General features: G+C 39.2%; 1 protein-coding gene across 3 annotated transcripts in view; it reads left to right on the forward strand.

Moving 5' to 3' along the window:
* The window catches only part of ANKUB1 (ankyrin repeat and ubiquitin domain containing 1), a 76697-nt gene that overhangs the window by 37845 nt on the left and 26796 nt on the right, over positions 1-12056 (forward strand). For 2 of the 3 annotated variants that reach the window (XM_081569454.1, XM_081569453.1), the window contains exons 1-2: positions 6622-7175; positions 8482-8625. In XM_081569454.1, the coding sequence (XP_081425580.1) occupies positions 7086-7175; positions 8482-8625 (234 nt within the window). In that variant the 5' untranslated portion in view covers positions 6622-7085. Of the gene's footprint in view, positions 1-6621; positions 7176-8481; positions 8626-12056 lie in introns of those variants that run through there. The other variant, XM_081569455.1, reaches the window with a different exon arrangement.

Raw genomic sequence — 12056 nt, forward strand, 5'->3', positions numbered from 1 at the left:
TAAGGACAGGAAGAATATAGAGAATTAAGAATTCTACTTCCTTTTTTCAAACTTGTTTTTATTCTCAAAAAGGTGGCCTATTTGAAACATAAACTGCAACCTGTCACCACAGACAAATGCTTTCTGTGAAAGCCTTTTCCAGTTATCAAGAGCTACTCAAAAGTGGTAGCAGTACAGTAAATCATCACATCTTTAGTAGTTGTAACAAAGACTACTGGTTCTTAAACTTTTCAGGGGTTAAGAAATGTGAAACAAGCTTTGTGGTCAAAACAAGCTTGCATCTTTTAAATTTATTTTTTAATAAATATGATTTAAAAACTCATGAATTTTAAACTGAAGATAGCTTATTTTACTTTTATTAAACTACAAATGAAAAATGCTTATTGAAAATGCTGGAGAGGGTGTGGAGAAAAGGGAACCCTCTTACACTGTTGGTGGGAATGCAAACTAGTACAGCCACTATGGAGAACAGTGTGGAGATTCCTTAAAAAACTGGGAATAGAACTGCCATATGACCCAGCAATCCCACTGCTGGGCATATACACCGAGGAAACCAGAATTGAAAGAGACACGTGTACCCCAATGTTCATCGCAGCACTGTTTACAATAGCCAGGACATGGAAGCAACCTAGATGTCCATCAGCAGACGAATGGATAAGGAAGCTGTGGTACATATACACAATGGAATATTACTCAGCCATTAAAAAAAACACATTTGAATCGGTTCTACTGAGATGGATGAAACTGGAGCCCATTATACAGAGTGAAGTAAGCCAGAAAGAAAAACAACAATACAGTATACTAATGCATATATATGGAATTTGAAAGATGGTAACGATAACCCTATATGCAAGACAGAATAAGAGACACAGATGCATGGAACGATTTTATGGACTCTGAGGGAGAAGGTGAGGGTGGGACGTTCCGGGAGAATAGCATTGAAACATGTATATTATCGTATGTGAAACAGAACACCATTCCATGTTCGATGCATGAGACAAGTGCTCAGGGCCGGGGCAATGGGATGACCCAGAGGGATGGGATGGGGAGGGAGGTGGGTGGGGGGTCCAGGAAGGGGAACACATGTAAACCCATGGCTGATTCATGTCAATGTATGGCAAAAACTATTACAATATTGTAAAGTAATTAGCCCCCAACTAAAATAAATAAATTTATTAAAAAAAAAAAAAGAAAAATGCTTATTGATATCAGCCATATAACAATGGATTTTGTTTATGTCTTTTACCATATTTAAGAAAACTAAGGAATGCAAGATTGAAATCTGTTTTGTAAGATTATTTCTAGTGAAATTTTAAATAATAGTTTTCTTTTGATTTTCTTTGTATTTAATTGGGAGGCAACTGAATCAAAATATGTTTTTCTTTATAATTACTTTTTAAAAATTCTCCGTATAGCTTCCATTTCCTTGCCATTTAAAATTTGGTCCAGGAGTCTGTTAGAATTGAAAATCTTAGGCCCACTTGAGAACCACTCAATGACAATCTATATATTAAGAGAATTATCAGGTAATTCAAATGCACATTTATGCTTTCTTAATGCATAAATGAAAATAATCAATGCATAATGCATTATTAATGCGTATTAATGCATAACGAAAAGAATGGAATTCAGTAACAAAATTTTAAAAGTTACAACCATAAAAGCATAATTGTATATTAAAAACAGATGCTATCAGTTTTTCTCAACACATCAGCATTGAGAATTTTCAACCCAAAGCATATACTACTAAGGTAAATTTTACTGTAAAGGACCATTGATCACTCAGCAATACTATTTACCATGTGACATTAAATATATATATATATATTACTATATATATTTTGGGGGGCTGTGCTGGATCCTCATTGCTGTGTGAGGGCCTTCTCTAGTTGCGGCATTGCTGTGGGAGGGGGCTACTTTCTAGTTGTGATGCACAGGCTTCTCATTGCGTGACTTCTCTTGTAGCAGGGCTCGGGCTCTAGAATGCACAGGCTCAAGTACTTGTGGCGCATAGGCTTAGATGTCCCACTGGATGTGGAATCTTCCCAGACCAGGGATCGAACCCATGTCCCCTACATTAGCAGGCGGATTCTTGACCACTAGACCACTAGGGAAGTCCTGTATTGTATATTTGAAAGTTGCTAAAAGTAGATATTAAATGTTCTCACTATTAAAAGAAATAGTGCATGAGATGATGGATGTGTTAACTAACTTTATTGTGGTAATCATCTCAAAATCATCTCAAAATGGAATATACATATACCATTACATTGTACACCTTTACATTCAATAAAGCTGGGGAAAGAACTTGTTAGGATTCTTTTAATTTATGTTTTAAATTTATATACTAGTTCAGGAAGTTACTTTTATATTAACTTTAGAAGGCTTCCCTGGTGGCTCAGATGGAAAAGTATCTGCCTACAATGCAGGGGACCTGGGTTCAGTTCCCTGGGTTGGGAAGATCCCCTGAATAAGGGAATGGCAACCCACTCCAGTATTCTTGCCTAGGAAGTCCTCTGGAGAGAAGAGCCTGGTGGGGTACAGTGCATAGGTTGAACTACAGTCCATGGTAAAAGGGTTGGACACATCTGAGCAACTAACAACTTCACTTGACTTTTCACTTTAGAAAAATTGATGACTTAATGGTTTTGAACCTTTCTTCTGAAGTTATGGTATGCCAGTCCACTTCTTCAAGTCTTTTATGTTTATTGGTTAAGTTTTAACATTTATTTTATTTATTTCTTAACATGTTTCCTGCTGTTTACTCCTAACATATTATCTTTTTTTTCTTCTTATAAATGGAGTATTTTCTTCCATTATATTCTATATCAGTCATTTGTTTCTAGAAAACTATTAATTTCTGTGTATTAATATAAGTACAGCCACCTAGTTGAATTACTTTATTATTTGTAGTAGTCCTAAAAGTTCAGTACTTCCCGGGTGGTCCAGGGAAGGTGGTTAAGAATCCACCTTACAATGCAAGGGACGCTGGTTCAATCCCTGGTCAGGGAACTCAGCTCCTACATGCTACAGAGCAACTAAGCCCATGCACCACAACTAGAGAGTCTGTGTACCTCAATGAAAGATTGATACTGTTTGCTGCAATTAAGATCTGACAGAGCCAAATAAATAAATAAATATTTTAAAATTTTTTGATTGCCATGATTTATTGGTTTATAATTATGTCTTCTATGATGGGGTAATTTTACTTGCTCTTTTCAATTTTATTTCTCTTGTCAGAACATTTTGGCTAGATGGCCAAGATGGTAGAGTAGGAAGACCCTGAACTCACTTCCTCTTGGGGGCACACCAAAATTAGAACAATTTACAGAGCAACTATAGATGAGAAAGACTGTAATCTAGCAGAAAAGATCGTCTACAACTAAAGATATAAAGAAGGAACCACAAGGAGATGGGTAGGGGTGCACTATAGTCAAGACTCAAAACCCCTGGGCAGGTGACCGACAAATGAGAGATTATGACAATTGTAGAGGTTCTCCCTGGGGAGCAAGGGTTTCCAGTCCCACATCAGGTTCAGGGTTCCCACTGAGAAGATGAGCCCCCAGAATATTTGGCTTTGAAGGCCAGAGGACTTATTTTCAGGAGAGCCAGAGGATTGTAGGAAACAGAGACTCCATTCTTAAAGCAGGTACACAAAATCCCAACACTCCAGGACCCAGAAGCAGAAGCAGTAATCTGAAAGGAGCCTGGGTCAGACCCACTTGCTGATCTTGGAGAGTCTCCCAGAGTCAGGAGCAGCTGAAGCTCACCCTGGTGATAGGCACTTTGGGAGTTCCATTCTACCAGGAGAGATCTGGTGCTGGCAAGTGCCATATTGGAATCCTCCCTCTAGTTTACCCAAACTGGGACCCAGCCCCACCCACTGGTACAGTAAACACCAGTGCATACTTGGATGCCTCAGGCCAGGCAACTGGCTGAGCAGGAACACAGCTCCACCCACCAGCAGGCAGGCTGCCTAAAGGAACCCTTGAGTCCACAGTCTCCCTAGGACACAGCCTGGTCCATCAGAGGGCTCAGGACTCAAACCCACACACAAGTGTACCGGCACTAAGCCCAGGTTCCCTACAGCCAGTGACCGCAGGACTCTGTTCCACCACCAAAGGACCAGCCTCACACACCAGTGGGCATGAGCCCCAGAAACCCCTGGGCCTCAGCTCTGCCCACCAGCAGGACAGCACCAGTTCGAAGACACTTTGGACCCCTCAACCAGCTGCCCTGGGATCTAGCCTAATCATCTGTAGGCCAGCACCCGCTTTAGCACACCCCAGAACACATAGCCAGCCATGTCAGGAAATGAGCTCATCCACCAGCAGGCTAACACTAGATCTGGCCCCACAACCACTTCAGAGCCAGTTCACCCACCAGTGGGACAACACTCGTCCTGGGGCCTCCTGGGGCTCTTTAGCCAGCCGCCTCAGGACCCAGCCCACCAACCGGTAGCTGGCAGCTCCACACAAGTCAGGGCCTGGCAACAACTAGACCAGGGGCCAGTCATGCCCACCAGAGCTGAGCATTTACTCCAAAGGCAAGTCCACTACAGAAGACAAAACTATACATGTGTAAGAAAGCAAGCAGCTCAGGAAGTTATAAAGTACTTGGTTGTGATTTCTTAACGCATATGAGCTTCTTTCTATTTCCCTGGCAGCTCAGCTGTAAAGAATCTGCCTGCAATGCAGGAGATGCTGGAGAAGCGGGTTCAATCCCTGGGATGGGAAGATCCCCTGGAGAAAGGCATGGCAACCTATGCCAGTGTTCTTGCTTGGAGAATCTCATGGACAGAGAAGCCTGGCAGGCTACAGTCCACAGGGTGGCAAAGAGTTGGACACGACTGAAGTGACTTAGCATGCACGCGTGACTTTTAAGATTCTCTGCCCTAGGTTGGTCTCTGGAAGCAGAGCCTGAGACAGGGGTTGGGATGTGTGCCAGTTACCGAGAGAGCACTCTTCAAGAAAACCTGGGACGTCTCTGGCAGCGCAGTGTATAATAATCTGCCTGCCAATGCAGGGGACATAGGTTCGATCCCTGATCCAAGAAGATTCCTCATGCCGTGAAGCAACAACTACTGAGCCTACGTGCTCCAAATACTGAAGCATGAGAGCCTAGAACTTGAAATTCACAACAAGAGAAGCCACCACAATAAGAAGCCTGTGCAATGCAATGGGCACCACAACGAAGAGTAGCCTCCACTCACAGCAACTAGAGAAAAGTGAAAATGTTTCTTAGTCGTCTCTGACGCTTTGCGACCCAATGGACTATAGCCCTCCAGGCTCCTCTATCCACGGAATTCTCCAGGCAAGAATACTGAAGTGGGTTGCCATTCCCTTCTCTGGGGGATCTTCCCAACTCAGGGATGGAACCTGGGTCTCCTGCATTGTAGGCAGATTCTTTACTGTCTAGACCACCAGGGATGTGCAATTAGAGAAAACTCCATGCAAAGCAACAAAGACTCAGAGCAGCCAAAGATAAATAAATAAATAAAAAGAAAAGAAAATCTTAGTAAGGAAGAGAATTAAGCAGGATTGGGAAAAAAGAAAGAGCTAAGGAAGAAAGTAATCTCAGGTAAAGTCCAGCTATGGCCTGTTCTGCAGGGATCCTTTGCAGAATTCTCACCCCTTGTTGTAAGACAGTGGGTTACAAAATGACTTCTGAGGTCAATTATTGAAGGGAGTGCTTAGCTTTCCTGGCAAGACAGCTCCCATCAACTGAGGGCAATTCTTCGGAAAACATGGTGTAGCTATAAGCCTTTAGCAGTCAACAGTAACTGCAGCTGGAGGGGGTGAGGGAGGGTGAGCAAGACACCAAAACAGTGTTAAAACTACATACTGTCTTAATATTCTTTCAATCAAAATGTTGAAAGCATAAGAGGATATCATCATGTTGCAACACTTGAAAAATATGAGGCAAAATAATCAGTTTGGGGATGAAATCCTTTACCCTTTTTATGTTATCCGTTTTCTCAAGTTTCTTATAATTGGAACTCAGACTGGGAATCAGAATAGAATTAATCAAGAGTTTAATTTACTGAGCACCTATCATGTGACTGACATTATGCTAAGTGCTGTTAAGAATAAAAAGAAATGCAAGATAGGGATTCTGTCCTAGATTGGGAGGAATTTCAGGAAGAAAACAGGATTTATGTATATGAAAAAAATGATCAGATGTAATAATATTAAACAAGGTGTATAATACTGTGGATTTCAAAGGAGAGTCAGAAGTAAGCTCCAGTAAAATGCTTACTCTATAAACTTGAGTAATAGTGCTTAATATGTTTGCTCATTTTTTTGAGAGGGGTTTGAAATATTTTCCACCAACACTAAGGGAACTTGAAGGAGATAACAATGGTAAATTGTTCTAAATAACATAAGAGCAAGGACTAAAAGAAATACCAACTGTATTGTGTTGCTATTGGGCAGCTCCCATTATGCAGAGAAGGGAAAACCAGAGTCATTTGCCTACACATTCATCTCCCTGGTGCTAGCGAGTATTGTTCTGTACCCCGTGGCAGGATTAGAAATACCACCGGGGAGCAAGTACACAAAGTTGTTATGGAAACCAGAATGCTCAGCTCAGAGTTATTTACAGAGAACTTCCAGGATGGTCACATTCAAGAAAATCAACTCTGTTTTGCTTTACTCTGTGCCAAGGCATCCCAACCAAATATCTCTTTCAAAGGGTCATTTGATCAGTTGTACTTGGGCGAATATGGATTCAAGGGTCAGTGGATGGTGGTCACATCACAAATTATAATTCACATGTGGCATTTTTGTGTTACATGCTTGACATCTGTTCACACTTGCCTCAACCACTGTCAAGCATGCTGGTTTCCGTAATAGAGGAACAGGTGCTGTTGACTAATGCCATCGGCAGAGATACATTTCCTCCACTGGAGCTGCTGCCAGTGTTACCCGAGACTGTGGCACTTCGTGACTGCTCTCTCCACGTTCTCTCAACTCGCCTTTGAGGCTGGACAGTAACAGTGGCCCCGGCCATCATTTTTAATTGTGAATTGGGGTTCTCCCAGCTATACAACAGAATTTTGGGGAAAAGTTTCTTCTTTTGAGAAAATGAGAATTTTCATAGCCTTTGAGGGATCTTTTGAACCATTTGATGTTTCAACAGATGAAACTGTGGAGGCTGTCAAGCTGATGATAAAGGTACGTACTTTGTCCCTGAGCCACTAAGATGTGTATTAATTTTAACTACGCAGTGAAGTTTAAACTGTATGTGGGGTAAAGATACTATTGGGTACATTTTCAGCAAACAGGGAAGTAAAACTACTGGAAAATATCATTGTTTGATTACATAATCATTTGTTAGATGATGTTAACTGTAAATATGTAAGACAGGAAAATTCTCAGGGGAAAAAAAAGTTTAACTTCTCTTTATAAGATTCATAAGTTTGTGCATTGGCCAGATAGTATTACTGCAATTCTTCATAAAAGGAGAAAAACAAAACACTAACTCTAGGCTGGGTAAGTAGAACATGCCCAGTTATCAGACAATAGCTTGTGTGTTGAGCAAGCAACTATAAAGAACCAAAGGACTTGGGATGTGGCGGGGACTTTGGGGCTACAGTCTCATTTTGCATCCAGGAATAACTGCAATTCAGAGAGGTTGACCATTTAACCTGGGATCATAGAGCCAGAATAAGAAATAATTTGGGTGCAGTACTTTTCTTAAAAGTTTCTTATAAATACTCATTCTAAAGTGGGAAATTAAGACAAATATTTAGGAACTGACCATCAAATGGTACTTAACTGGAGAAGATTTATTCCCATTTGCTGAGGAGCATTTCTTGAATCATAGTTATATGATATTTAGTAATTACTATGATCTGTAAAATCTAGATCTTATAACATAGAGGCTCTTAACCTTTATGTGTCATGGATCCTTTAGGCAGTCTGGTGAAGCCTATGGACTCCTTCTTAAATGCATAAACTAAAATGCATATCCACAAAAAGGAAACCAGTTATATTGAAATACAATTTTCAAAAATTAGAAAACAAATTGGTGACATGTGGGTTTCCTTATTAACACAGCAACAAGTGTTTGCAGTGTGTCTCATAACTATTACAGTTTCAAAGGAGATCAGTATAAATGTTTTGAGATATCTGCAGCAACTATAATGGGATATGAAGCTATCTGTGATTTCTATTGGTGACAAAGTCACAGGAACAGGCATTTACGGCTACTTTAGTTTGTTGCCTATATACATAAGGAAAATTCCAATTGTATTTGGAGTTAATAAAAACCAAATACAGTTTTTCCCATCTAAATTCTATCCATAAACTTTTGGGAATGTCTAAAGACTCCAGGTTAAGAACCCCTGTCTAAGACTTCTTCCTTCTCTCCCAAACAATTTTATAATACTCAGTGGAAAATGTAAAAGAAAAGAGATTACATGGCTGGTCTAGTAATGTAGAGATATGCTGTTTTCATAATATGCTATTGATTTTGAAGGATTATTTCCACATTCCTCTCTCTGAAGATGAACAAGGCAGGAGGTATCTGGAGCTGACATATGCTGGAGCAGCTCTAAAGGACAGCTGGAGTCTTGCTGATGTTGGAATATCATTTTGTTCAACTCTCAAATGCTTTGTTAAGGTATGATGGATGAACAGAGTAACATTTGTCCAAGACGTCTACCTCATTTTGGATAAACTTAGGGATAATTCAACCAAAGTGATTTCATAACTTAGGAACAGGTTTTCTCTTCTTGCCTTCCCCTCTCTTCCACTCGTAAAACTAGTCTTAGGCGAAAATCCTTGCAGTAAGGGGAAACAAGGCATGGAGACTGGATAGAGTCCCCTCATTGACTCCTTTTTTCCCTTCCCTCCTCTTTCCCCCAAAGTTGCCTGCCCCAAAATAGTCATCACAGGGCAACCCATAAACCAATATGGAAGCAAGACCGAGGAGCAGATCGGGAATACTGATGTGAGAGAAAGAAGGTTAAGTCATTTCTCTGGGCTTACAACGGATTATAGGAATGAGGAAAGGGAAGAAATTCTCCATAACAATAAAAATGAAGGAGCAGTTTCTACACTCAAACCCATCAGCACAGCCATTCATGAATTAGCTGTATGTACAAACGGAGACAGCATTTTCCATTTATACTGTCCTAATCAGTGGTGCTTAATTTGGGATCCGTGGCTGGGCTTTAAGAACAAAACCCTAAAATGGCAGAATATGCAAAACTATGTACCTGGAGACTTGTTGGGTGAAGGATCCTTAACTTTTAACAATTTCTCAAAGAGATAAGCAATATAAGAGTTGCTCTCTAGGATAGAAACAGTATTCAGTACTAGTTCCGTACTCCATATGAAAACACCAACCTCGAGGAACATAGTAAAGTACATATTCTCTGCTAAATGGGGCACTGATTTTTTCATATTTAGCTTTTAGAAAATGTTAATGGTAGCTAAAGCTAACTCTTTTTGTTTTCATGTATTTTACTGATAGGCTAAGTGGGAAGTCTATTTTTAAAGGAAATATTCTAAAATATCTACTATTATGTAGTAAAGATAAGTCACAGAAAAATAAACATTGTTTGATCCCCATTTAGGTAAATAAAAAGACCATATTTTTATATGTGTTTTTAATATCTTATAAGCATTTGTTCATGTATTTTTAAAGTTTGTTTTTCATTGCCACAACATTGGTTTATAATATTATATAATTTTTATGGATATAATATTATATTTCTACTTCTGTAAACTCTATAGCATGCTTGTCACTAGAAATTTAGTTTCCATTCATCTCTGTACCACTGATCCCCTTTACCTATGTCATATCCCTTTACCTTCACTTCTTCCTGTCTGCTAACCACTACTCTGTTCACTGTATCTATGTCTTTGGTTTGATTTGTTCATTTTTTTGGTGTTGCTAGTTTGCTTTTTATATTCCACATGGAGTGAAATTATATGATATTTGTCTTTCTCCATCTGTCTGATTTTAGTTAGCATAAAATCCTCTGGGTCCATCATGTTGTCATAAATGGCAAGATTTAATGATTTTATGGCCAAGTAGTTCCATTGTATACACACACACACACACACACACACACACACACACAAATATATGTATACACCACATCTTCTTTATCCATTCTTTTGTTGATGGGCATTTAGGTTGTTTCCATATCTTGACTATGGTAAATGATGCTGCAATGAACACAGGCAGGGGTACATATATCTTTCTGAATTACTGTTTTGCTGTGCAGAAGCTTTTCAGTTTGAGAGTTTGATGTAACACTGTTTTCCTTTTGTTTCCCTTGCCTAAGGAGACATATCTAGAAAGATATTGCTAAAACTAATGTCAAAGAGCATACTGCCTATGTTCTCTTCTATCACATTTTATGGTTTCAGGTCCTACATTTAAGTCTTTAATCTATTTTGAGTTGACTTCTGTGCATGGTAGGAGATATTGATCTAGTTTCTTTCTTTTTTCTTTCTTTCTTCTTTTTTTTGCATGTGGTTTTCCAGTTTTCTCAACAACATTTATTGAAGACACCATCCTTTCTCCATTTTATATTCTTTGCTCCTTTCATGTAAATTAATTGTCCATGTATGTGTGGGTTTATTTTGGAGCTCTCAATTCTGTTCTATGAATCTATTTTTGCCAATACCACGTCATTTTTATTAATATAGCTTTGTAATACAGTTTGAAACCAGAATGTGTGATATCTTCAACTTTTTTATTCTTTTGTCTCAAAACTGCTTTGGTTATTCAGTATCTTCTGTGGTTCCATATAAATTTTAGGATGTTTTTTCTTGTTCTAGTTCTGTGAGAAATGTCTTTGGGACCTCGATGGAGATTGCATTGACTCTGTAGACTGTTTTAGTTATTATGAACATTTTAATAATGTTGACTCTTTTTTTAAATACTTAAGTGTGTATTATGAAGCAAGAACAACATTCTCTTACAAAACTATGGTAATACTCAAGACAGGATTTTCAACATTGCTGAGATGTAATTATCTAACACAAGAATTGGCAAATTTTTTTTTTTTTTTTTTTGCAGAAGGTTAGATAGTAAATATTTTAGGATTTGTAGGCCATATACTCTCTGTCACAACCAGTCAACTTTTAAAAAAAATTTATTGGAGTACAGTTGATTTACAATGTTATGTTAGTTTCAGGTGTCCAATCATATTGATTCTTGGAATTAATGGAGTATTTTTCCATTTCTTTGTGTTGTCTTCAGTTTGATTCAACAATGTTTTAGAGTTTTCAGTGTACAAATCTTTCAACTCCGTGGTTAAATTTGTTCCTAGGTATTTTACCCTTTTCACTGTGATTATAAACGGGATTGCTTTCTTAATTTCTCTTTCTGCTAATTCATTGTTAGCATTTAGAAATACAACAGATTTTTTGTTTTTTCTTCGTTCTTTTTTTCCCCCTTTGGATGGTAATTGTTCTGTTGGTTTCTGCCATACAACAACATGAATCAGCCATAAGTATATATATACCCCCTCCCTCTTGAAGAGTAAGGAGAGGGTGGGATGAATTGAGAGAGTAGCATTTTAATATTTACTTACTTATTTGGCACTACACAGAGACATTACTTTGCCAACAAAGGTCCGTGTAGTCGAGGCTATGGTTTTTCCAGTAGTCATGTATGGATGGGAGAGTTGGACTATAAAGAAAGCAGAACAACAAAGAATTGATGCTTTTGAACTGTGGTGTTGGAGAAGACTCTTGAGAGTCCCTTGGACTGCAAGGAGATCCAACCAGTCCATCCTAAAGGAGATCGGTCCTGGGTGTTCATTGGAAGGACTGATGTTGAAGCTGAAACTCCAATACTTTAGCCACCTGATGTGAAGAGCTGACTCATTTGTAAAGACTCTGATGCTGGGAAAGATTGAAGGCAGGAGGAGAAGGGGACGACAGAGGATGAGATGGTTGGATGGCATCACCGACTCAATGGACATGAGTTTGAGTAAACTCCAAGAACTGGTGATGAACAGGGGGGCCTGGCGTGCTACAGTCCATGGGGTCACCGAGTCGGACATGACTGAGCAACTGAACTGAACTGAA

The sequence above is a fragment of the Giraffa tippelskirchi genome, chromosome 2 (assembly GCF_054371585.1).
Source record: "Giraffa tippelskirchi isolate mGirTip1 chromosome 2, T2T-mGirTip1v1.2.pri, whole genome shotgun sequence".
NCBI classification, from domain to species: Eukaryota; Metazoa; Chordata; class Mammalia; order Artiodactyla; family Giraffidae; genus Giraffa; species Giraffa tippelskirchi.